A 26166-nucleotide genomic window follows, 5' to 3' on the forward strand; every position below is an offset into this window, starting at 1 on the left:
ATATATATACATAATAAAAATTATATTTAACCACAATATTTACAGTTGTAATAATGCATGCATTTGCAAATTGTCTTTATGAAAAGTTTTTTATACAATGGAAAGCGAGATTATTCACGTAGATCTCTCTTTCTCTGCCAAAGTGACACGATGCGTAAATAATAAGGAAATCTAAAACTGTATATAAAATCGGAGTACAATTCTTTACAGACAAATTTCAGTAAGTACATATACAGGATATTTTAAAGAGTTCGTCCAGACGACGTTGTTCTACATCATTCATTCTCAGTTCAGCTCTCTAATGCAACTTCTGCGGTGCTAATGCTTATGTTTCGATGGAAAACATATCCTGCAACCGAAAGTTTCTCCAGAATATGTGCGGTTTCTCATTAAAACTGTGTAAGTCCAACAATTAATATTTTTCATTTAAGCAAAATTTGTTCATTTTTCAACTCAAAACCATGCCTCGCAGTGCTGCAAAAAATGTCCACTCTTTCAAAAAAATCATCACTCTTTTAAATTTCATATTGATTATATTTAGTTGGAAGTTGAAGTACTGATATACTCAATTCTGAAGTCATATAATAAATTCGCCGCTATTATGTCAAGTATACATAAAAGCTGCCGGAATTTGTCAATTTAATGATTGATAATCGCGTCCCTGATAGGTCACCTTAGATGTAGCTGATGAAACATAACGTTTCTTATTATAATTGCTTGCTGTGAAATAAACACTGTTTAAGCTTCTCGGGAATAGTACGCTGAATGTGGAGAAAATTCCACAAAATTTCAAAATTGTTTTTAAACGAGAAACGTCAACTCATCTTGTAAAAGCTGCATTAGAACATGTAACTTTTCCAAGAGAGAATAGCAAAGCCCACTGCTCGTCTCAATTAAGCTACCCAGACACGGGGAGCAGTACATTGAATATGGAGACAATTCCACAAAATTTCAAAATTGTTTTTAGACGAGAAACGTCAATTCATCTTGTAAAAGCTGCATTAGAACATATAACTTTTTTCAAGGAAGAATAGCAAAGCCCACTGCTCGTCTCAGAGCTTGTTCACTGCGAGATTGCTTCTTTGTATATTTGCAGTTTGTATATTTGCACCTCTATATTTGAAAGCATTCGATGGTCTGCAACTCCAGTTTTCGGCAATAGTATGTCTTACCTTATGGACTCCATCCATAATAAACAGAAAGTTTTTATGCAAAAACGTACATAAATATATATAAATATACAAAATATATACATACATATAAATATATACGAGAGTAAAAGTTTTGAGCCTTAACATGAAAATGACGTTACTCGTCAAAACCATTCTAGTACTACAATAGTATATGCTTTGAAAGATTTTTGTGAAAATTTCAGCCATTTTGGACGCTCAGTTATTGTTTGACAGTCGTTTGTGTCAATCGATATCAGTGTTTTTGTAAAAATGGAAAAAATTGAATATCGTGCCGTGATTAAATTCTTACATTTAAAAGGCAATACGCCTGCGCAAATTAAAATCAAGTTGAACGCTGTTTACGGGGACTCTGCCCCATCATTTGCCACCGTAAAAAGATGAGCAGCTGAATTTAAACGTGGCCGTACCAGCTTGGCTGATGATGAGCGTTCGAGATGGCCAAAAACTGCGACCACCGCTGATGACATCGAAAATATTCACCAAATGGTACTGGACGACCGTCGAATCAAAGTTAGAGAGATAGCAGAGGCTATGGGCATATCGAAAGAACGCGTTTGTCATATTGACTGAAGAATTGGATATGCGCAAGCTATCCGCGCGTTGGGTAAGCCGCGCTTGCTCACTTTGGACTAAAAACGAATTCGAATGAACATTTCCAGGACCCTGTAGGAACGGTTCAAGCGAAACGAATCAGATTTTTTTGCGTCGATTCATAACTGTAGATGAAACTTAGATCCACCACTACACTCTAGAGACAAAAAAAACAGTCAAAATAGTGGACTGCAAAGGGTGAACCTGCTCCGAAAAAAGTGAAGACGATTCCATCAGCTGGGAAGATAATGGCGACTATTTTTTGGGATAGTCACAGAATTGTGTGTATCGACTATCTTGAAAAAGGTAAAACAATAACAGAAGCGTATTACGCATCATTACTTGATAAGCTGAAGGCAGAAATTGCAAAACAACGACCGCATTTGAAGAAGAAGAAAGTGCTGTTCCATCAAGATAACGCACCTGCTCACACTTCGGCGGTCGCCATGGCCAAAATTCACTTTGGCGAACTGCACTTCGAATTGGTGACCACCCATCGTATTCACCAGATCTGGCCCCCAGTGACTTTTTCCTGTTTCCTAAGCTTAAAATTTCGCTTGGAGGACAGAGATTTTCATCGAACGAGGAGGTCATCGCATATAAACATCTGTTTTGCCGAGTAAGACGCCAACTACTATTTGGAGGGGTTAAAGAGATTAGAGTATCGATGAGAAAAGTGTATCGACTTAAAAGGAGATTATATTGAAAAATAAAACTATATTTGACCGAAAAAATACTTGTTTCTACGTAGGCTCAAAACTTTTCAGACTACCCTCGTACGTATATATTAATTATGTATGACATATAATTTTTTGCAAATAGAATATTTTATAAGAAAATAACAGTAATAATAAATAAAAATAAGTATTAAATAAATATAAAATAAGTATTAAAAAATAATTACAATAATTTTTGTTTCTTTTACAAAAGTTTAAAGTTTGGAGAAATAAAGTTTGGAGATAAAATTGTCCATATAATCACATATATTTTTAATATCATAAATATATATGATTATATATATTTTTATTCAATTTTATCTCATATTTCAACTTTTTGTAAAAGAATCAATGTGATCACTTCTCTTTTAATTATTTCTTATGTTTTATCATTATTATTTTTTTCTTATTATTTTTCAAAAGAAAGAAATTAATATAAACATATATTTCATGTATAATCATCACGTTAAAAAAAAATCGAATCTAAGTGTAAACGTATCTTGTACGAATCTTCATTAAAGAATTTTACCCATGTGGTAGTAATTTTAATTCTTTATTTGATTTTTCAATGAAGAGTCTTTCTATTATGACCCAAGTGATACTAGCTTTTAATTCTTTAAAAAGAAGACTTTGTTTCCACCTGCCAATTCAACTCAAATGATTGTAATAATGTATAAAATTTGTATAAAATAAAAGATTTGATATTAATAATTAGCGCCAAGTTATAATCCTATAAATATTGAGCTAAAAGTCCACCTTATATATTTCAAATTATATATTTTATTTGTATAAAAAATTTAATATACCATTATTTTTAAAAAATAAAACTTAAGTGGTAGTATCATTATTTAAAAATAATAAAAACCAAATATGTATATTTTTCTACTCATTCAAGACTATTTCTTTTCTATCCCAAGTAGTAATTATTTAGCTTTAAAATATTATTATATTACAAAATTGTTTTATTCAACCTAAGATTTTATCACAAAGAATTAAAGTAACTCACATATGTAGGAAAATAATTAATAATGAAAATTATTAGAAATTATTAGTACTGCGTACTAGATGGAAAATGTAAACTTGCAGATGATGTGCATAAGTGTGCGCGGTATTCAGTTCAATTTTTAGTAATGTATGATTGATGTGTCTTCCTAAATTTCGAAGTTAACAAGTGATGGTATAAGTTAAAATTAAGTTGTTTACCGATATAAATGGGGAAGTACAATATTGTGTGTTATACAAAACTTAAGAAATTTAATGCGAAGTCTGTTCTTGATAATGATCTTATGATATTTTATCCATTCTTCTGCAATACTTTTACTGAATTAAAACCGAATACAAGCATATAAAATTAAAGAACGAGAGAGGTGGATGACGCATATTTTCAGCCAGCGTAATATAAAAATTAACAGTTATTCACAGAATTAAAAGACTCTCTGAATGAAACAATTAAAAAGTTAGAGAGATAGTATGGCTTAAGAGTCAAGCGCAGATCTTGTAGCATACAATTTAATTACGGATTATATTGTTACATATGTCACGGCTATCTAAATCTTATAACTTTAAATGAAAGAATGCGTGCTGTATGATAAAATATTGATTTATTGATTGAATTCCTGTTGATGCCAGATTACGCTTGTTGCTAACGAGGATTCGGATGACATCTCTGAGAAAGAATCTTCCCACTCTTAATTATGCGTTCGAAAGTAGGAAGTGGTGAGAAGCGTGCGCGGGGGGTTCTGATTATTTTTACCTATAAATATGCGTACGGAGAAAGCACTAGAGAGTTTTTGTTCCAGTTCCAGTTAGAGTTTTATTCTCGTTTTGGGGCGCTTATTGTTAAAAAGGTCAGTTAAAAGTCGGGCGTAATTATTGTCATTATCATCGTTATAATAAACTTTAGGGTTGAATTCTTAAATTTATAACAAATTGCTGATTGTAATAATTCTCTTAGAAGAATTTAAATCTATCTAAGTAAAAGTCTCCTTAACTAAATAAAGATAATTTTAAATTAAAACAATAGAAAAATTGAAATCTTATTCTTCTCTCTTAAATATTTCTTAATTAAAATCAAGAAAATAATTCTAAATCTAAATTCGGTTGGTGACAAGAGCATAGCATACCAGTCGCAGCCAATAGTGTTGCAACTAAATAATTTGAATTTAGAGTTTTAATAATAAATAATTAATTTCCAAAAGCATTCATGCTCAAAAGAGAAGGGCGCAGAGTTCAAATTAAAAGATTAAAATTTTAATTAAATCAAACGATAATTTTGAATAAAGATCCCTTCCTATTATTCCTAAAACTTAAAGAATTAGAAAGACAACCCGAAATTAAAATAATCAAACAAATTCCTAAATATAAATTGAATAAAACTGATTTTGAAATAAATTATCCAAATTACGATCGAACTGATAGGAAAGATCCGCGATACAAAATTTATAAAATTATCTATTCGGGGTTGATTAAATTACAAATCCAATCCCAGGGTAAAGTACTTAAATGTATTGACCCAAAAACGAACAATCAGAACGTAACACAAAATATTTTTTACGTAATGACATAATTTTTTTTAAGAATCAAAAAATTTTATTTGTCAGAGAAGTTACACATAGGCATATTTTTCTTACTAATAAAAAAATTATATATATTTGAGAAACTTTTGTCAAATTTTTCCAAATAATTTATGTATTTTTATTTGTATTCTTATCAATTTGATTGTTGGTAAATAGGATAAATTTTAATTAGTTTATTTTATTAATTTTTATGATTTAATGGGTGATCATCTTGTTTAAGAATTATTTTATCATCTTTTCTTTTTATTTATGCACGTTTATATATTTCTTACTGAAAATGTCTTTTCCTAAATATATTTTTTTAATATTTTTCTTGGATGATAAGTTTTTATAACAATATAATTATAAATATATATCTTTTATATTTAATAAGTCAATATACAAGAAAATTAATCTTAATTAATCAAGACAAATATTTTCATATAAATATAAAAATATTATAATCTTTATATAGAAGATTTTTAATCTTAAGTTGAGCAAAAGTAATACTTGCAACAATACAAATTCAAGCAAATCAAGACTATAAGAAATAGTGTCTTCCCATAAAGTAAATAACTTCCAGTGGACATCCATTGAACCTTGGCTCCATTAAACTTCCACATCTCGAACGTCTATCTCCACGATGGAAGTCAGATAGACGTTCATTAAAAGTTCAGGAAACATCCACGATGGAGGGTGCTCTAGGATTCCACGGAGAATAGTGCTCTAGGATTCCACCGTGGATGTCCATTAGCCGTCCAGCGAACCTCCGCGGTGGATGGTGCTTTAGAATTCTACCATGGACGTTCATTAGCCGTCCAGCCAAACTCCATGGTGGACGATCCCCTAGGATTCCATCGTGAATGTCCATTAGTCGTCCAGCGAACTTTCACGGTGGATAGTCCTACACGGAACATGACATCTATTAAAGGTCTACATAACCTTCACAGCTTCCATGCGACATCTATCTCCATGATGAAAGTCAGATAAATCTTTAATGGAGACTATACTATCACCATAATGGGCTCTAAAAAAGCTCTACCAAATCTCCATCAGATGTCTTGTGGAGGTTGTATGAATGAATTACAGGTGTTTCATGATACTTTTATGAATCACGTACAGAGTTTATTGGAGGTTTTAGATCCTTTATAGATGATTACTTTATGACAAAATTGAGAATATATACTTATAAATAAATTAAAAATTTATTACATGTATCTTATTTATTCGTATTTAATTGTATATAAATGATTATACCAAACACAAGAAAACATATATTGTCGAATAAGAGAAATATCTCACGTATTTAATACGTGAGATTAATAAATATATAAATGAGTAAATAGAATATATATGTAAATTTATAAACACTACACACTACTCACATGGAACATGATATTAAAAATCTATATAACCTATAATTTTCACATATAACATATAACATATAATTTTCCTTTATATATATAATATAATTATTATATAGTATAATATATAGTATAATTAAATTATTTACAAAAATTACACACGCTATCAGGACATTGACATTGAGATTTGAATCTTATGACAATGTGATAACATATACTGATAGAATATCTGTTATATTTTTACATCAAAATTCTAAGTTTAATTATACAATAGTAATTATAGTAGTTCCATCGAGTGAGAGACCAACATCGCTCTGGAATACCGGTCGTGAGGATTCGAGAGAATACATGTATTAGGTGTACAAAAAAGTTCTGAGCTTTTTTTTGTAAAATTCAATCTTTATTCAAAAACAAACAAAAAAATATTAATCAGCGAAATTTTCCCCGTTTGCATCAACGACCTTTTACCATCTTTCGGGTAGTTTGCGAATTCCTTGACGATAGAAGCTCACCGAGCTTCGAAGCGATAAAGTCATCAATGCATTTTCGTATCTCTTGAAATCTCACGAAATGTGTATCAGCCAAATGATGTTGCAGCGATCGGAATAGGTAGTAATCGGAAGGCGCCATGTCTGAGCTATACGCCGCGTGCGGGAGAAGTTCCCAGCCTAACGCAAAGATATGATCCTGAGTCGCTTTCGTAACATGTGATCGAGCATTATCATGAAGCAAGATCACTTTACGACGTCCTTGGCCAGTAAATGATCTCTTTTCTTCTAATGCATCGCTCAAATTGGTCAATTGTTGGTAACGGTCTGCCGTGATTGTTTCACCCGGTTGTAACAACTCGTAATACAACACACCTTTCCCACCAGATACAGAGCAAAATCTTCTTGGCATGGATATTGGGCTTTGGCGTCGATGAAGGTTGACCAGGGTCCAGGGACCATAATTTTCTACTGTTTAGGGTTATCATAAAGAATCCACTTTTCATTGCCTGTAATGATTTTGTGCAGAAAATCTTTTTCCCGGAACTTTGAAAGCAAAGTGATGCAGTGTCACGCCGACGATTGTTGTCTTCGGACAATTCATGCGGAATCCATCTGCCTTCCTTCTGAACCTTTCCCATCGTATGTAAACGTATGGAAATGGTTTGCTGCGTAACGCCAAGCTATTCTGCAAGCTCCTTTTCAGTTTGCGCAGAGTTTATATCCAGCAGTGCTTGCAATTCGTCCGTTTTAATCTTTTGAGGGCGTCCAGCACGCGGTTCATCTTCAAGACTGAAATCTCCTTGGCGACATTTTTGATACCATCTTTTACATGTAATATGACTTACAGCGTTCTCTCCACATGCAGCACAAATCATTGCAGTGGCTTCAGCAACATTTTTCTTCAGATAAAACGCGAAGTGGATGGAAAATCGAATATGCTCTTTTGTTTTTGCCATCGTGCACTACTGAGGTTATGTGCATCAAACGCCAAACCGTATTTTAAAAGGCCAAATGTCAACGCTTTAAAACCGCAAAAGAGTGGGAAGATATATAAAATTTAAATTGTTATTTCGATTGTATGAAATCTAAAGCTCAAAACTTTTTTGTACACCTAATATATTGTTATATAAGTTATATTGTTATATAAATAGTCTCAATTTTAAAATCTTGATTACATATGTAATTTATATGGATAATTTAATTACATATATAGATCCGTGAACCTATAATATATTATGTTTAATGAGAGTTATTTTTATTATGAAAATTGTTTATAAATTGTTGAATATTTTGATTGAATATTTTGTTTATTTGTTTATGAATTTATCAATAATTGTATTAAATATGAGAAATATTTTTCTTATTTATATATTAAGGTTAATTAAGAAAGATAGTCATTAATAATGTTATTTCATTATTTATTCATTAAAAATGACTTAAAAATGACGATTAAATGACAATATATTTATGATAATATTTCGTGACAAATGTTACGTTTATTTTATGTTGTTTTTTAGTACACTGACAAAAAATGACCTTAAATCATCGTCATAATGACATTATCTTGTTAGTTGGGATATATAGATTTTATACGAATAATCTTATTATATTTGGTATGATTACAGTATAAATACAGTATGATATCACGTGCTGTTAGGGTATATATTCGGTATATTCTGAAGATGAGCTTAAGAATATTCGAGAAATGATATCATCAAGATGTCATATGAATGTTCTGTGGTACATTAAGCAATAGTACATATGACCATAGTACATATGACCATAGTACTTTCAGTACGAGTGTAGAATATTTAAATGATATCATATGCTATTAGGGGGATGTTGTAAGAAAGTTATTAGGACATTTGTCACATTTGTGTAACTTTTGTCACTGCAAAATCGACTGACTCAATTTTGATTACTATTAAAAACAAAGGTAATTTAATTTTTCGGATGATGTCAAAATAACATAATGCTCTGAAGCAGTTATTCGATCAAATTATAATTCGCACTAGAAAAAATATTAAGACAATTGTGACTATGAAAGTGTTTAACGATGTTTGTCATTCAATGTTTAATGACAGTGCAATCAAGAACACATTTTGTAGCAAGATGCGTTTGACAATCATAAAACGCAACTTTTAAAAGCATAATTGTAATTTATGTTAATTTGCGTTTATTCTATGAAGCTAAGTGCGCTACCAATTTAATACACAAAGATTATATTAGACGTAAGTTTACAATATTGATTCATTTTAAACATCAATAAAAATTATTTTCTTGTGTTATAATGATATATATTAATATTTGTTTAACATTTCACTATTACATCCCTATATAATATCATTTATAACAGTCTTGTTACCTATTCTTCACACTATATATTACTTGCCTATATTATCTGTCAATTTCGACGCATGCGGAAAGGACGAGTTCACTCGTATATCTTTCTCTCTCGCACATACTTTGGACACAATATATACAGTAGCGCAACTCTCCGTCGATGCCTTTTATGTCAAAATGAACTGCACATGCGCGAATGAGATATGTAATCAATCAGGGCACGAATATTCCATCTCACTTCCTTTTTCTATTATAACTTAATTTCTCTTTTTAACTTATCATATACACAGTGTAGATCTTTTTAACTTATCATATACACAATGTTTAGAATAGAAATGTACATAGGCGCATGAAATTTATTTCTTGGTATTGCATCCCGTATGGAAAGGAACTATTGAGAATTATTGAGAACTATTCAGATTTCTATAGTTATCATTCAATTTCTATAACTTGAGTAGTAACTATTACATGCATGAATAGTAATTGAATAATAACTGCGACTATTGACGAATAGTTCTGAAAAGTAACTATTGCCGACTATGTGTATGAATAGTAATTAAATAGTAACTGCAACTATTGGCGAATAATTCTGGCATCTATAGACAGTTACTATTCAATTACTATTCATGCATGTAATTGTCAATAGTTACTATTCAAGTTACTACAGAAATTGAATGGTAATTATAGAAATCTGAATAGTTTTCAATAGTTCTCAATTCCTTTCCATACGGGATTATGTATTCTTCAATTAAATACATAGAAATAAAGTACAAATAAATTTTATTAATTTGTACAGTTTTGTATTATATTATGTATTGTCATATTACACAAATAAAATTATACATGACTTTTCTAAAAATAAATAAAAATTATTTAACAAAGTTAGTACCGATTGTTAGCAATATTATATGATATCTGAAACAATACAAATTATTATACATGTATATATGTATATTGTAATATATGTACATATGTGTATCATTGTATTGTGACGTATTTATTCTAAACACGTTATTTGCGATAAATATCATCACATGCCTCGGTGGTCGAAGGGATAAGATGCCTGCCCGATAAGCAGGAGATCCAGGTTCGATTCCTGGCTGAGGTCGTGTATTTTTTCGCAAAATAATTACGAGTTTTCACGACTGGTTTATGGTTGGGCCCCGCCGTGACGCACATCCTCCCTTCTTTCTCTGGTTAAAGAAACATACATATAACTTTTATTATAATATATAGAACTAATTTATTATATGATAATGTATATGCAAATATGCAAACTAAAAAAAAATAAAAAGAAAAAATACATTAGATAAAACAATATATTAAATTATAAAAATATAAATAGTATATTAATTAACAATTTTTTTTTAATTTCATTAGTATCTCTATCAGTGTTAACTTCATAAAATATAAAAAACAAGTATTATAATATGCAAATAATGAATGAATGAAATGAATAAATAATGAATAGAAATAAAAAATTTATAAATCATAGACAAAGCAATATATATTTGGAAAATAAAGAAACAAATATTGACAAACATTAATAACCCATACAGCACATTAACATTGAATCAATGTTTTAGAAATGTTGAGTTGCAACTATGCTGATGTTGAATCAACACTGAATCAATGTTGCATAAACGTTGTTGCAATGTAAAAATGTCCGCGAATGTTGATTTATATTTGTAATGTCTACGTCTGATGGACATTGACACAAAATTGTTTCAATATTGAATCTATGTTGATGGAACATTGATATCATACCGATATGACGTAGATTTTAGGTTTTTGCATTGCTCTTCCACGATTTTACGTATATTTCACTTTTATAATGCAATTTTAAATTGCCTATTATTACTAATTTATATATGAAATTATGATATAATATAGCAAAATAAAACATAATTTAATATAAATGAGAAAAATAAGAGACATATAAGTCAAGCCGAATCTTCTTACTTGAAAAATTTTTGTTTATTGAAGAAACAACATTAAACATTTCGACCTGTATTAAATTATCTTCAGTAACATCTGAGGAAAAACATAGAATATATAAATCTTAAAACAAATTTGTGTTACATTAAAATGAAATATTGCTATTGGACTTACATAGAATCAATCAAAAAGACAAATAAAAAATCTCCAGTCACTTGCTCCCAACATGAACAGGGACAGAAACATGACAAAGATCAGGTCAGACAAATGCCCAAAGATATTCTTAGTATCTAAATTATATAAAAACCAATTAAAATGCTAAATCACCCAAACCGTCAAAACGTATTAAAATTAGTCAGATAAAAAAAAATCGTCAAATAGTCAAAACAAATAGTCAAAAACTAAAAAGTCGGAAGTTGGGAAAATAAAAGAATAAAAATAAAAATAAAGATAAATAAGAAATAAATATTAAAGAAATAAATAAAAAAAATTAAATTAAATAAATAAATAAATAAAAAATAAAAATTATTATGTTGAATTATAAAATTATAAAGTCATTATGTCCATAAAAATGAGTCAATAAATATCTATGAGCGAAAAGTCGAGTAGTCTGTATCAAATAGTAATCATTACTGTTGTCAGAAAAACAAACCGATACAGGCTTGAAGAAAGGAGACAAGAAAAGGAATAAGAGAAGAGAAAAGAGAAAAATGTATGTGGTGGAGACGGAACAATAGGAAGAGGAGGAAAGAAGGAGTTAAATCGGGGCTAACTGGTTAAGGACAGGCAGATAATTGTCAGACAAAAGATCCGTGTCGCTCTGTTTATTGAAGTTGTTTTGATGTAAAAAAATTTCAATGAAAATTTAATAAATTGGTGACCTTTCTTGTCTGATTTCAGAAAAAAATTTTAATGAATATTTATGTATATACATACATATATGCATATTCAATGTAGCAACATTTTACAATCAATGTTGAAAAACCAACACAAATTAGATGTAAAAAAACTCCGCACATTTATATGAAACATTACAACATTTTATCAACATTTTTTTAATGTTATATTATGTACTGTCTGGATAAATATGATTAAAAGTATGTCATATTAAAAGATACAATAATACAATAAACATGCAATTTAAATGCAGATGTTAAATAAAACAGAATGCTCAACTTCTAATATTCATACATTAATGTTTAATATTTATTTATTTCTTCCATACAACTCAATCATTAGTTCGTGCCTCAGCTACTCAATCCACCTTGGTACGAACCAAAGGAAAAGCAGTAAAGAAAGAAATTTAACAGTTAAAGTTAAAATTTTAATTTTTTCATAACACGTATAATTTTATAAAATACCTTTTATTTATTATACATTTTAAATATAACATGCAAACAAACATAAAGATATAAAGATTAAAGATTTAATATTAAAATTAAACACTTATAAAAGTAAAATTTATGCTAGCAAATAAATTGTCACACTCATATACTTAATAAATATCAATTAGTAAATGTTGTGCATAAAGATAAGACTATGTGTGTATATATATATATATATATATATATATATATATATATAATTAATAATTATTAATAATAATTAAAATACATTAGTATGGAAAAGAATTATAAATGTAAAATGTTTAAAAGTTTTCTGTTTTTTCTACTAATGCTTTTGCATTCTTTGTTATGTTGAGATAAAGTAAAATAAATACGCATGCGGAAAAATAATTTTATTAAATAGTTTGTAGGAAAGTGTGGACATGGTGCCTCAAAATTTACATCCTATGCAAGTTAATATAAATAATTATCAATATTTTTTTGAAAGCAATTATTTTCAAATGTTGTCACAAATATTTCCTCTAATTTATGAATATATGCACAAAAATTATTATTTGCTATTTGTAAATTTCCAAAAGGATCATCTGTATTATTATAAGCTCGGAAAAAACAATATAAAGTAGTATTATCTATTATAGTCTTATTTTCATTTACATAATCTGTGCATATTTCATACGTATGCATTTCTGTACATTTTTTAATAAGATATTCGCAAATATTGAAAAGCATTTTTTTCCGGCAGATTCATGTTATAATAATCGTGATTGGGAATATTTAAAATATCTATTCGCGTATGTGTGTGTTCCCGCCATTTTCTGTTAAATACTGTATAGGCATCTCTACCAAGAGGAAAAAATATAGAGAAGTGAGACGGAATATTCGTGCTCTGATTGGTTACATACCTCGCGCGCGCAGTTCCTTTTGACATACGCTCGAGAGAGTTGCCCAAATCGGGAGAGTTGCGCTACTGTATATACTGTGCTTTCGGTGCCAATATTCCCCCTCCATGCCTATATTCAAAGGTAGGAATAGTCAAAAGATGGCGGACCAATCAAAAGTTGCTTTTTCGTGGCCAGTCTCTGGATGCGTTCCTTTATTCACTCCAAGTTCTCAAGACGTAATGAAAGTGTACTGTGGCTATCGTTTCGTTTTAGTTTCATGCGCTTTTTAACTGCTTCAAGATTATAAAGCGGAACGCAGTTGCAGTATGTTTTCTGAAGCTCTAACTGAAATAATGGCTGGCATATCTAATATTAAAAAAAATATAATTTTATTATACAGAGTAATTCAGAACAATTGTTTGTCCTTAAAGGAACATATTCCTGATTTTATTCTAAGACAATTTTTCCTTTACCAAAATTTTATTCGAAGCTTAGTTTTTAAATTATAAGCAGAAATAATTTATCAATTACGCTGAGTATAGAAGATAAGCAGGGACGGCGCAATTCACCGTCCACGGGTAACTACGCGGGGCGCACGCTGCGATCAACTGCTTTGCTACGAGACACAAACACACATGCACATTCGCGCTCGCATGCATGCAAGCACACATACACGCACGCACACACACACATGCATGCACTTACTTTGTAAAAATTTAATGTCTCCATACCTTGCAAAAAACGAACAGATAATTTCATTCGCCATGATAGCAACTCTTTCCATGCGACGAATCCATATCGAATAAATCAAAGTTTTTCTTTCTTGAATTATATTAATACTCACGCATTCGATTGATTTATAAAAATTCAAATCTATCGGTCCATCACTATTAATCGCTACCGATTAATTATTTGGCGACTGAGAATTACTCAAATTAAACAGCACATTACAATTAGAGAAATTAGAAATTTTCTTTTTCTTATAAATTGTATAACATTATTAATCATCACATTTACTGACGCACTCGATCGATAAAATAAGACCTTTACGAATTAATTGGTTCATCAGTAATAATCACTATCTGTTAATCATTCGGTGAATGAGAATACTTGATGAAAAAAAACATATTATGCATAATCTTTTAATAATCAAAGGATTATTAAGCGAAATATCAATCGTCTCATCCTATTTATACGATCTCTGTGGGAGACCATGTCCCCCCTCCGCGCCACCCCCCACGAATAGGAGATCGCGGTTTGCGGGTCTCAATCCGCAATCTCCTATTCGTGAGGGGATGGCACAGAGTGAGACATGGCAATTTGCGGGTCTCAATCCGCGATCTCCTATTCGCAGGGGATGGCGCAGAAGGAGATATGGTCTCCCACGAAGATCGTATAAATAGAATGAGATGATCGATACTTAGCTCAATAATCCTTTGATTATTAGAAAAACATCCTTATCAAGATGATATGGGAACATTTATGAAGAATATTACGATATGCTGATGGCACTTGGTGAGCATCATGGGCAATATCACGCTATTGCAAGATGATACGCCGAATTGTACCCAAACCGAGCAAGAACACATCCATCGGCTCCTGTTATACTTCGAGCTGCTCAAAGGCTATACGAAACTGGCAATCCTCCCAAACAAACACGACACTCGGAAAGATCGCGAGGCAAGAAATTTGCGAAATATGGAGACAGTTGTACGTGCTTTCGCGCAAAATCCGAAAATGAGTATTCGGATCGTTGCTCGAGAACGATTTATCATATGCAACTGTATAAAGGATATTGAAAGAAGAAAAATTGCACACATTTCATTACACACGCGTACAATATTTACGACTTGAGGATTATTATCTAAGAAGAACATTCTGCGAAAATTTTCTGAGAAATGTTGAATGAAATCCCAGATTTGCTTCTCATGTGATATTCAGTGATGAATCGCTATTCACACGAAAAGGAATTTTACATACATAACTTGCAATCTGTGGACTACTTATTATTGTCAAACAGAACTTCTCATCGAGTAACGTGTGTCGTATATGTAACGCATCTTATCAAATGATTTCCAAACCAGCCGATTAATCGGTAATAATTAAATGTAATTTATTACTTTGTAATTTATTATTCGTGAATTTTTCGATTTATTGATCATTGCATAAGTTCGTAAAAGTGTTGATATGTGTTTATAAATAATTAATTATTGTGATTATACATAATGTGTTTTTTTTTCATCGAGTATTCTCATTCGCCGAATGATTAACTGATAGTGATTATTACTGATGAACCGATTCATTCGGATAAAGGCCTTATTTTATCGATCGAGTGCATCAATAAACGTGTTGATAATGTGATACAATTTATAAAAAAAAGAAAATTTCTAATTTCTCTAATTGTATGTAATGTGCTGTTTAATTCTCAGTCGTCAAATAATTAATCGGTAGCGGTTAATAGTGATGGACCGATAGATTTGGATTTTTATAAATCAATCGAGTGCGTGAATATTGATATAATTCAAGAAAGAAAAAGTTTGATTTATTCGCTGTGGATTCGTCACATGGAAAAAAAGTTGCTATCACGGCGAGTGAAATTATGATATTAATCTGTCCGTTTTTTGCAAGCTACGAAAACATCGAATTTTTACAAGGTAAGTTTATGCATGCGTGTGCGTATATGTGTGCATGCATGTGTGCGAGCACGAATGTGCATGTGTGTTTGTGTCTCGTAGCAAAGCAGCTGATCGCAGTGTGCGCTCCGCGTAATCACCCGCATTGGACGGTAAGTTGCGCCGTCCCTGCCTACCTTCTATACTCAGCCCGTAATTGATAAACTATTTCTGCTTATAATTTAAAAACTAAGCTTCGGATAAAATTTTGGTAAAAGAAAAATTGTCTTAGAATAAAGTCAGGAATACGCTTCTTTAAGAATAAACGGTTGTTCTGAATCACCCTATATATATTAAATATATAAAAAATAATTAATAATAATAAAAAAATTAATAATAATAATATTAATATTAACAATTATTATTATTATTATCATTATTATTATTATTATTATTATTATTATTATTATTATTATTATTAAATAATTTATAATATATAATATATAATATATAATATCATATAATAATTTTATTATATTATTTCATGATTTTATATGAATATATATACGTACATATTATACGCTTTATTTTCTTCAGCATCAATCAAGGTTATTTCAGTCTCCATGGAAGCAGCCATGTTTGTGCTCTGACTGCTTTACTTCGCTGGTTGCAGTAGCCGCAACAGAAAGTACGTCAAAATCAATGACGTCATAGAATTCAAGGCAGTATTTTCGAACTGCTTTCTATATTGGAACGCTATTCGTAGTATTGACGATACTCGGAGTGAGTAAAGCAACACACCTTATATCGGAACGCTATTCGTAGTACTGATAGTATTCGGAATAAATAAAGGAACGCACCCTCTGATTATAGCGTCTCTATACTGTGCTTTTATTTTGCATGTGTATTAATTTGTGACTTATAGTTCCACGGCTCAATATAGACGTTGGTGGTAGTAGTGTACGACGATTTCTACGGTATCTCTCTGCCTATAGTCAAAGGAATTTATTTGTCACTCCTATCAATCCTGTACAGGTTACGATTCGACTGTGTGTGTTGTGTATCTTTTTTCGGTTGTCACTATTCGTAATGATTCAATAACGACTGATCTTTTTTATTATAAAATGAGCGAACTCGATGAACGATTATGATATTCAAAGAATGCTGAGTAACGATTCGTATTGAAGAGACATACTGTATGTACCATCGGTTATTTGGATTTTCACATATATTTAAATACCCAGTTAACAAAATGTTAGCAGAATGTCAGCAAACTGGCAACAGATTTAATCAGAAAATGTTAGTAGACTTCATCTAAAGTCTCATTCTGCTTACATTCTGTTGACAGAACCTGTTGACATTCTTTGGCAACAGACTGGCAGCAGAAATCAAGCAGATCCTGCTATCAAATTGTGTTGTGCAGCCCTGTTTGCTTTCTGCCGCCAATCTGATGGCAGCCTGCAGCAGGGTCTACTCGATTTCTGCTGCCAATCTGCTAGCACAGAATGTCAACAGATTCTGTCAAGTTTCTGACAGCAGTTTGCTAACATTATCAGATATTAGATATAGCAATTAGATATTATAGATATTATAGATATTAGATATAGCAATCTGTTGTCTTTCTAGCATCAGAAATTTATAACAGACTTTGCACACAATTTGTCTTTTCAGATTTGGCTACTATGTGTCGGGGTACTGTAGTAAATGAGTAGATACATGGTTTAGGCGTTATATTGAAAGATTATTTTGTTTATAATCAACCTACTATAAACATAATGTCCTGTCGAATTAAAGGAATAGCGAACCTACCAGATGTGGATAATATTAAAAGATTGCTTTATGGTGATGCTATTGGTAAATGTAAGTTTTCTTGATACAATATGCATTGAGATATTGTATATTCTAATATTTTTATAAATTTCTTTTAGTCGAATATATACCGAGCGATGAACTACCTCTTCAAGACTGTGCTATATCGCTATCGTCAGTTGGAGATGTACTTGCGATGGCTTGGAATACTAAGATGATTATATTTGTTTGTAAGTTAAAATCTTTTATTTGCTATTATGCTCTTGTTATATTTACACATGCAGTTTCATTGGTCGATGATGATTGGTCGATGATGATTGGTCGATGATGATCGTGACAAATATAATTTATTTGATGTTTCGAATCGATGAATGATTTCTCCAGATAGACGTGCGTTTGTATACACGTATACGAGTGAAATGTATAAAATATGTATATACGAGTGAAATATATAATTATGTTGTTTTTCTATAGCGAGATGGGATTCGGAAGAATTGGATGAAATAAAAAATAAATTCTATATAATGTGGCATGGAGAAGTGACGAAAGAAGCCAAGTGAGTAACATTTTGGAGCTACATTGAAACAATGTATGTAAATTGTAATCAAGATACTTTTTAGTGAATGGATAACGTCGGTGATCTGTTTGCCTTTGATATCTTTAGGAAAAGCTACTGGTCCGGATTGGACATGTATAGCTGTTGGATATAATACAGGTTTCATTAGATTCTATACGGAAGTAAGAATGTCAATTTGCTCATTTGCTATTTTGTTCCATCCTATTAATTTGTTATACGACATACGGTTCCTATTTTATTAGACAGGCGCGTTGCTCCTGGAGGAACGAATCCATAATGAATCAGTTCTAGGAATAAAATGCCAGTCGTTTAGTTTACCAAAACACACTGGAGATGCTGGCTGTAACGAAGAGATTTACATTTTATACAATAGTGGTGTTTGTATATTGCAAGGATTTCCATTATTTTCAACTTTACGTGCCTGTAGAAATCATTTGGCCAAAAGTATATGTTGTTATTTAATCTTTTCTTTTTTTATTCGTGTTGTTTCCTCTTTTATAGAATTGAATTTTGATGTGTATTCTTTTATTTTATAGTTCAAGCGAATTGCGATGATTTACCACCGATTACAAATTTGTCGTATAAAAAATGGGCATTCAAGAATCAAGATATTGCGAACGATTCTGAAGTGATAGGTACGACGTTGATAAATAGCTTTGATCATTTAATGACAGCATCGATTTGCGGTGGATATAACGCGACATACAGATCTAGCGCGCCGCAACATAATTTAATTATTGCAACGGGAAAACGACCATTTGTAGGATTTCACTATGCGCTGGAAGGTAGTAATGCACCAGTCTTGTCAGATGTTGCTATCGCTATGGCTAGCAAATTGGCCAACGCTATTGGCACTGCTGTTCCGTAAGTACTTTTCATATGTCTGAGTAGTTTCCATGTGAAAGTTTAATAAGAATTATTTGTAAAAAGAAAAAAAAATTTTGTTGACTCAGATGGTTTCGTGGAAATTCCAAGAATATAATGTCTGAAGCATCGAAAGGTGCCATTCATGAGTCTGTAGAGACAATGACGTGTCGATTTGGTTTAAGCGATATTATGAGAGAGGGTGACTGCATTGTTTGCAGTCCGAACAAAATGTTTTCGGTAATATCAGACGGTATGGGCAGAGTGATACTTGCGAGTAATAAAAAGGGCATAGCTGTGAGGATGTGGAAAGGATATCGCGATGCTCAATGTGGCTGGATAGAAGTCACCGAAGAGAGAGATCGCGGAATTCGTCGGAATATCGAAAAATCTGGACGAAAAGTTTTGTTACGCACTGCCCTATTTTTGGTTATTTATGCACCAAAGAAGGGTGTGATAGATATTTGGAATATTCAGCAAGGCCCAAAAATCACTACCTTTACTGCTAGCAAAAATGGACGGTGAGTTGTATTTGCTATTGTACTTATTCTACTCTTCTTCTCTCCGTTCCTTCCATTTCCCGTCCCTTTCATTCTCTATCGCTGTTTTTCCCGTTTCTCATACGAGATCATTGATGTTCTTGTAGATTATTGTACATTAATTATGGCTTTCTCGGCGTGAACGATAATGTTACTTTGTTGAAAAATAAAGCGCAATACTCGTGTGTCTTTATCGATCCACTTGGAGGATTAAAGGAGATTTGCGTTCCATTCCACTTTGCACTAAATAGTAAAAATGGAAAACGAGCACGTGACATACATTTACTTCGGAAACTGAGGACGTTTCTGAGAGAAGAGGACTATGATGAGGAAAAATTAATTTCTGAAGTTACTACCATTTGTCTCGGAATAGAAACGAATGAAGTTCGAATACAGATGTTAGAGATTTTAATGAATAGCAAACATATTTTACCAGACGCTTTACTCGCCGCGACGCTTTGTTTTGCGACAAAACCAGGTACGTGCAATGTCGTACTAGCGTTCCGCGCTATGTACCGGTAAATAAATTATATCAATTTTTTGCTAATGGAATATATGCTGATGGATGTGGAAAATTATTGCAGAAGAATCGGAACCTACCGCCAAGATGCTTCGCAAATTGACAACCCAATTACAACAATTGATTACGTTTTATAAATACGTTAAATTTCGATTTGATATTTCATCCAAGTATGATATAACGATTAATGATGTGACGAGTGCTAAAAGTTTATCTTTAATATTATTAACTTCGGAGCGAGAGGTAAACCATGTTACTAAATTGGCCAAGATGTTAAACAACTTCATAGATGGTAACGTTTCATCGGAAACCAGAGTTAAATTTAAGGATGAAAATGTGTTCTTTGATTTTTTATCGTGCTTTGAATTAGGCACGTCGAGACTGATCGGGCTACGAAAAGATGTAAAGGAGGAAAATGTATACAAGATCTGTAAGTATACTTCGTAATGTTTGAAAATTTATAATTATCGTGATTGTATTCTACATAGTTATGAAATATGATTTAACGCGACGTTTAGCACGATTGATATATCAAGGATGGATGCGTTTGAATGATGCGAAAGAAAAATGGCAGCAAGCAGCTAAAGACAGTAACATTCAACCATTTATCTTTATGCGATTGGCATTGATATATTGGATGCACAAGGAGGAAGATGAATCTTTGGAAATAGAATTAAAACGTTTTACGCAGCTTTTACATGTTATTTGTTTATTAACCGGTAAATTTTTATTGTGTTTTCCATAATATCATATGATATATATGATATATATATATATATATATATATATATATATATATATATATATATGAGATATATTGAATTGATCTGTTGAGTTTAATAATCTGTAATCTAACAGATGTGGAAAAAATTTGTGTTGACTACAATGAAATTTCTTCATGGTGGAAAAATGTACGCACTATTCTGACAGAATCTGCGAAACCTTTCAAGGCGTTCACTGCTGCGTTAGCGTGCAGAGCGACCGCTATGACTCTAGAGAAGTATAAGGAGAAATTGCAAAGTCAGAAACTATCGAAGGATCGTGGAAACGAGGAGGACACTAAAAACGGAAACGATTTAACTCAGATAGATGAAATTGTGAATAAACCGAATGATGTCACACCAGACGATGAAACATATAATTTGATTAGCGAATGGGAAAATGTCAGTAACGATACCTGTCAATTTACGTTGTTGATCGGGAATCTAGAGGATATTACTATATTGAATGCTGTTATTAGGTGTGTATTAGATAATGATTGGAATGCATAGAGACGTGTTGTGATTTTTCCTTGTAATAACAAAGATTATTTTATTTCTAGTCAGCATGTTATATTGGATGAGACAACGCAATTCTATGCTCTGCCATTTACGAGAAATGATATTTCTCTGGCATCGATTCTCTCTAAAGGAAGAGGTATGTCTAAACTTGCTTATTCGATAATACATCCGGTTATTAGTACTGTACTCTTGATTCTCCACATTCTATTCGCTTGAATCAGGTTCGGTGTCTGAACTGGTTGCGAAATGGCTCGGTACAACCGGTATCGATCCAGCACGGTTAATCGATACTACTGACATAGAATTCGATCAGCAATTATCGGTGGGTTCTGTACAATTGACTGATACGCTGAGTGAGGCGACTGCTATTGAAGTGTCTCGACAGGACCGAATGAAACTTCTCTCTTTATCGGTAGAAATCGGAGACGAAGCAAAGGTGGACACGACTACGGAAGCATCTGTTTTAGGCAAGATATAATTTATAGAGACGGTAAAGACGATAGAAATGGGTTTCCAATTATGTACATTTAATCGTAATATGAATCTTTCTTCTCTAGACAAAGTAGCTCTACTCAAACGACATTTCCCATACAGTTTAACGAGCAGTGTTTTACTAGCCAATTTATGCTGGGAGTTTGCCATGTCGTGGAATAAAGATGTTACTCAGCTAAATTCGCTTGCAGCTGCCTTGACTGTTTTACGACAAATACCTATAAAGAATATGAGACACGGTAAACTTGCTTTTATATCGCTTCTTCGGTAAGCTACTTTAGAAACATTCATATATATTTATTCATGTGCACACTTTTATGTTTACTCGATAGGCGTCTGTTGTCTGTTGTGGACGCTTCACATAAAGAAAAGAATAGAAGCGGTGGCAAAGCTGATGAACAAACTCGGAAAATTACCAAAGGAAAGATTGTGTATGCAAGACGTTGGTTTGTCTGACATTCAAGTAACGACATTTTTACAGCACTGTGTCTCCTTCTTGGATATATTTATCGATGTACGTAGAATTATGCAATTAACGAATTAAATAAATTGTTACATAAGAAATATGTAGTGAATACACACGACTATGCGTGGTAAGTCATACATCATCTTTTTACTTTACGAGTTGATTTATACTATACGTAGGCTGAAATACTCGAACGTGGAGATTGTGCGATAACAAAATCGGAAGAATTGTGGGACGGACATCTCGATGGACCGCAACCATTTGCTGCATTAGCCATTTCTCAAGCACCAGCTTGGTACGACTTAATTCTGTTACATGTACAAGTGACTAATGTCTTGTATATGATGGCGTGTCTCAATTTGAAAATGTTGAAACCATTGAATAATTTGTTCGAATCTGTGGTAAGTCTGTAGCGAGAGGTGTATAATTAAAGGTGTGTATAGTCATATACAAACATTTGTCCCTTACTCACACGCAGGTACAGCCCTATCTCTTTCAAGATATAACCGACAAAGTGATACTTACGTGGTACCGAGATGACAAGAGGGACAATGCCCGTACAGACTTTTTATGTAGAGTAATTACAGCATCGATGGAATTTATTCATCGGGAGACCACCGATGGCGTGACGGTCAGTTCGACACAGGCTATCTCGTGGATGAGCAAATGTCAAACATTAGCGTGTATCTGGAAAATTAATAATGATGAATTAAGGATACATCAAGCCTGTCAGCTGTATATAAATGGTTTCGATCGTTTAGCGGAAGAGGTAGATATATAATAAATTTATTATTCATTTTTGTACGTATGCATACGTGTATATTTTATACATGTATATTTATACGTGTATATTTATCGACAAATGCATGTATACATCAAATATAAATGCTTATAATCACTTATATCATGTATTACGTGACACGTTTATATTCTTTATTCATAACTATCTGTTCCATTTGTCGTTAGGTAACTGTAATGGTAACCGATATCGAACGCTTGGCTGCAAACTTATTACCTATAGTTGGAAGAAGAATGATGGCATATCTTTCAAAAACGCCTAATCTTTTGGAAGAAATGTCACGAATGAGCCCAGCGCTTACAAGATATTTGGAAAACCTGGTAAGTCGAGGGTAACTCTGTTGTATTTATCGAATATTTTGAGCTTGCCTGACAGTTTGATTTATTTTTAGAACGTACCTGAGATAGTCTGTACAAATTGTTCGAATGCCGATACTATGGAATTGATTCGACGAGTATCAGTGCATTTACCTAAAACGCATTGTGATTATCATATTATGCTATTAATGTTAGATGCAACATTTATTTATGAAGATAATAATTAATTTCAAATTATATAAACTGCGTCCCGTGATATTGTGAAGGGAAAGACTAAGAATGGCGGGATTTTGTCGAACTGTACCGCTTGTATATATTAAAAATACAACGAAACGAGAATAGACTCGAAGCCATTGTTTTTTGTTAATGAAAAGACAATATGCTATTGTCGCAGATAATAATACTAAAAAAGATAATGGTAATCAAATTGCAAAGTTGTAAGAATAAGTAATTGTTATATACTTTTCAATACATTATTTAATTTAATATTTAATTATAAACGGAATCGGGCAATTTAATTATAAACGGAATCGGAAACCACCTCGATAGTTAATGACACAATTCTAACGCAAGAAACACAATTGTCTTTATCTGTATTCATATCTGTACATATATGTTTGTATGTAAAATACATTGATATACACACAGGATATTAATTGATTTCGTTCTGAGATGCACATATAAATTTTTTTTGTCTTTATGTTTAGTCGAATTTATTTAAGATCGATTTTTTTTAAGAGTCTATACATGAAATCTATATAAATTCTTAATTCTTAATTACTCTATATTGAGTTTAAATTCTAATTATCACTGTATGCCTATAACCAAATATAACATTTCTCTTGAATATATATCCTTATCCTAAGTAATCATGTTTTGGTAGCGTTTATATAAAGAATCTATAATTTATTAAACATACATTAAATATTATGCCTTAGCCATGCATGTGGATTAACAATTTGTTCAAATAACGTAAGGTACAGATGCGTCTTGTATGAAATGTTTTATACCTTTATAACTGTTTTAGATATAAAATTTTCCAATATATTCTGTATCACATATAAATCTTGTGTTTGCATTAATTTTAAAATTATATGGCATTAAACATGCACGGTCGATTATGCGATAACTTAAAAACGAATCGCAAAACCTTGATATTGCTGCCGTGTAATAGTCTCCCAATTTGTAAACTCGCAATGATGTATCTCGCTACCTGGACTGCCCACTGACATTAACCATTGTGCCCTGGAAATTGGATATTTATTACACGTTACATATTAAAGCTATTATAAATCATTCTACTAATTTAAATGACATATAAATGGTCACTAATACGTTTTTTTAAGTGTTCTTTAAAAGCACAGAAAACATGCGCGATTTTTCAAAATGTGAAACGCAGATATGTTTTTCTGTACTGGCAAACGATTGATGCTCGGTTTCAAGTTTAAGAAGGTCGTGTTATGAATGTTTGTCGCATTGCCAATTGCATCGTCGACATCGTTATTTGTTGTTCACCAAGTGTGCGTTCTGTACGAATACATTTTCCACCAGTGTTTCATGCGCTTCGAAATTATAATTAGACTAATCAGACCGAGTTCGGTTATTTTTACTCGAAGGTATTCAATTAAACTTTCTGTTATAACTTTCTGTTTATTATCTCTTGTAAATAGCGCGTGTTAATAAGAAATTTTAATGACATTGAAATTTCTTCTGTACGCATAAACGGAAAGTAACTGAATGTTACAACAATTATTCCTTACATGCAAGATTAATTTCTAGTACTATTGTGTAATATAAGTTGATTAGCAATATTAAACTGTGCTTCGAATATAATCATGTTATTTTTTGATCGCGATAATAGTTTTGACTAATATTATGTTTAATAATTCAAAAATTTTCTACATTTTGCTTTTAATGATCTGTCATTTCAAAAACAGACGCATTCCGTTTCCCATTTCATGCTTTTATCGAAGCATAAAGCTTTTTCAAAGAAGTGAGAGAATTTCTTCTCTCTTTCAAATTCGATTAGTTTCTACTATTTCAGAATATTTTTCGGAAAATTTAAAATATTGCTTGGATAAAGCGATACTATACAATCCTACGATCTTGTATTATTTCAACGTCAATGGTACATAAGTAGATGCAGTAACTATAATCTAGTTACTTCTAATTATAGTCGTTGTCATTTGCCAACAAAGAAAAGAGATGATACGATTACTGCGTCATTATTTGATTAAATCGTTATTAAAGTCAGTTTTGAACATATCACTTGTTACAGCAATGGTTAGTCAAGGCTACGTATGATCGAAGAACCGTGTGAACACGCGAACATTGTCGTATCTAAGTATAAACTGGTTCTTTCCCAACTAAATAATCTGATTATTCCCAATTGATTGACTATTTCCAAATTGATAGAGCGTAGAGATTCAATTTCAAGACTCACATTTGATCGACAAGCGCTCGAAATCCTTGC

The 26166-nt window shown here is 31.8% G+C and overlaps 4 protein-coding genes across 11 annotated transcripts in view; 1 reads left to right on the top strand and 3 right to left on the bottom strand.

The window, feature by feature from the left end:
• Nucleotides 1-8311: 8311 nt before the first annotated feature.
• LOC112552351 (uncharacterized) lies at nucleotides 8312-16744 on the bottom strand. Of its 6 annotated transcripts, XR_016141428.1 has the most exons (5): nucleotides 16603-16744; nucleotides 13440-13784; nucleotides 11366-11481; nucleotides 11216-11287; nucleotides 8312-10446 (listed from the first exon to the last, which is right to left on the bottom strand). XR_016141428.1 is itself a non-coding variant. In XM_089085414.1 (4 exons), the coding sequence occupies exons 2-4, from the start codon at nucleotides 13543-13545 to the stop codon at nucleotides 10265-10267; spliced, it is 360 nt and encodes a 119-aa protein (XP_088941540.1). In that variant the 5' UTR covers nucleotides 13546-13784; nucleotides 16603-16744; the 3' UTR covers nucleotides 8312-10264. The 6 variants fall into 6 exon arrangements, 3 of the variants coding, with proteins under 3 accessions (XP_088941540.1, XP_088941542.1, XP_088941541.1); XR_016141429.1 differs by lacking the exon at nucleotides 11216-11287; XM_089085414.1 differs by lacking the exon at nucleotides 11366-11481.
• On the top strand, nucleotides 16674-24343 carry Rab3-GAP (Rab3 GTPase activating protein). Of its 2 annotated transcripts, XM_089085400.1 has the most exons (21): nucleotides 16845-16990; nucleotides 17066-17226; nucleotides 17702-17890; nucleotides 17959-18069; nucleotides 18314-18395; nucleotides 18460-18577; nucleotides 18659-18860; nucleotides 18953-19280; nucleotides 19370-19801; nucleotides 19927-20297; nucleotides 20404-20769; nucleotides 20858-21058; nucleotides 21198-21579; nucleotides 21661-21755; nucleotides 21841-22086; nucleotides 22177-22350; nucleotides 22444-22625; nucleotides 22757-22978; nucleotides 23056-23346; nucleotides 23544-23696; nucleotides 23768-24343. In XM_089085400.1, the coding sequence occupies exons 3-21, from the start codon at nucleotides 17806-17808 to the stop codon at nucleotides 23918-23920; spliced, it is 4194 nt and encodes a 1397-aa protein (XP_088941526.1). In that variant the 5' UTR covers nucleotides 16845-16990; nucleotides 17066-17226; nucleotides 17702-17805; the 3' UTR covers nucleotides 23921-24343. The 2 variants fall into 2 exon arrangements, with proteins under 2 accessions (XP_088941527.1, XP_088941526.1); XM_089085401.1 differs by lacking the exons at nucleotides 16845-16990; nucleotides 17066-17226 and adding an exon at nucleotides 16674-16813.
• LOC105423467 (uncharacterized) overlaps nucleotides 24255-26166 on the bottom strand; it is a 16550-nt gene continuing 14638 nt past the window's right edge. The window contains exon 5 of the mRNA XM_089085408.1: nucleotides 24255-24938. The gene's annotated coding sequence lies outside the window, so the exon portion shown is untranslated. The remainder of the gene's footprint in view (nucleotides 24939-26166) is intronic.
• Nucleotides 24255-26166, bottom strand: part of LOC148938106 (acylphosphatase-2) — a 3481-nt gene continuing 1569 nt past the window's right edge. For both annotated transcript variants that reach the window (XM_089085418.1, XM_089085417.1), the window contains exons 3-4: nucleotides 26137-26166; nucleotides 24255-24938 (exon numbers count right to left, since the gene is read on the bottom strand). The exon at nucleotides 26137-26166 is cut by the window's right edge and continues 97 nt beyond it. In XM_089085418.1, the coding sequence (XP_088941544.1) occupies nucleotides 24824-24938; nucleotides 26137-26166 (145 nt within the window). In that variant the 3' untranslated portion in view covers nucleotides 24255-24823. The remainder of the gene's footprint in view (nucleotides 24939-26136) is intronic.

This window comes from Pogonomyrmex barbatus, unplaced genomic scaffold (genome assembly GCF_055798465.1).
Source record: "Pogonomyrmex barbatus isolate J1 unplaced genomic scaffold, ASM5579846v1 scaffold1, whole genome shotgun sequence".
NCBI classification, from domain to species: Eukaryota; Metazoa; Arthropoda; class Insecta; order Hymenoptera; family Formicidae; genus Pogonomyrmex; species Pogonomyrmex barbatus.

Bases quoted from the DNA above. Each gene is read 5' to 3' on its own strand.
- LOC112552351 (XM_089085414.1), bottom strand. From the start codon at position 13,545: ATGGAGGGGGAATATTGGCACCGAAAGCACAGTATATACAGTAGCGCA. The intron at 11,288-13,439 runs GTATGTAACCAA...GTTTTTCCTCAG, and splicing joins AAAGGAACTGCGCGCGCGAG to ATGTTACTGAAGATAATTTA. The intron at 10,447-11,215 runs GTAAGAAGATTC...TTCTTTAACCAG, and splicing joins AATAAACAAAAATTTTTCAA to AGAAAGAAGGGAGGATGTGC.
- Rab3-GAP (XM_089085401.1), top strand. From the start codon at position 17,806: ATGTCCTGTCGAATTAAAGGAATAGCGAACCTACCAGATGTGGATAAT. The intron at 21,756-21,840 runs GTATGTCTAAAC...CGCTTGAATCAG, and splicing joins GATTCTCTCTAAAGGAAGAG to GTTCGGTGTCTGAACTGGTT. The intron at 22,979-23,055 runs GTAAGTCTGTAG...ACTCACACGCAG, and splicing joins ATAATTTGTTCGAATCTGTG to GTACAGCCCTATCTCTTTCA.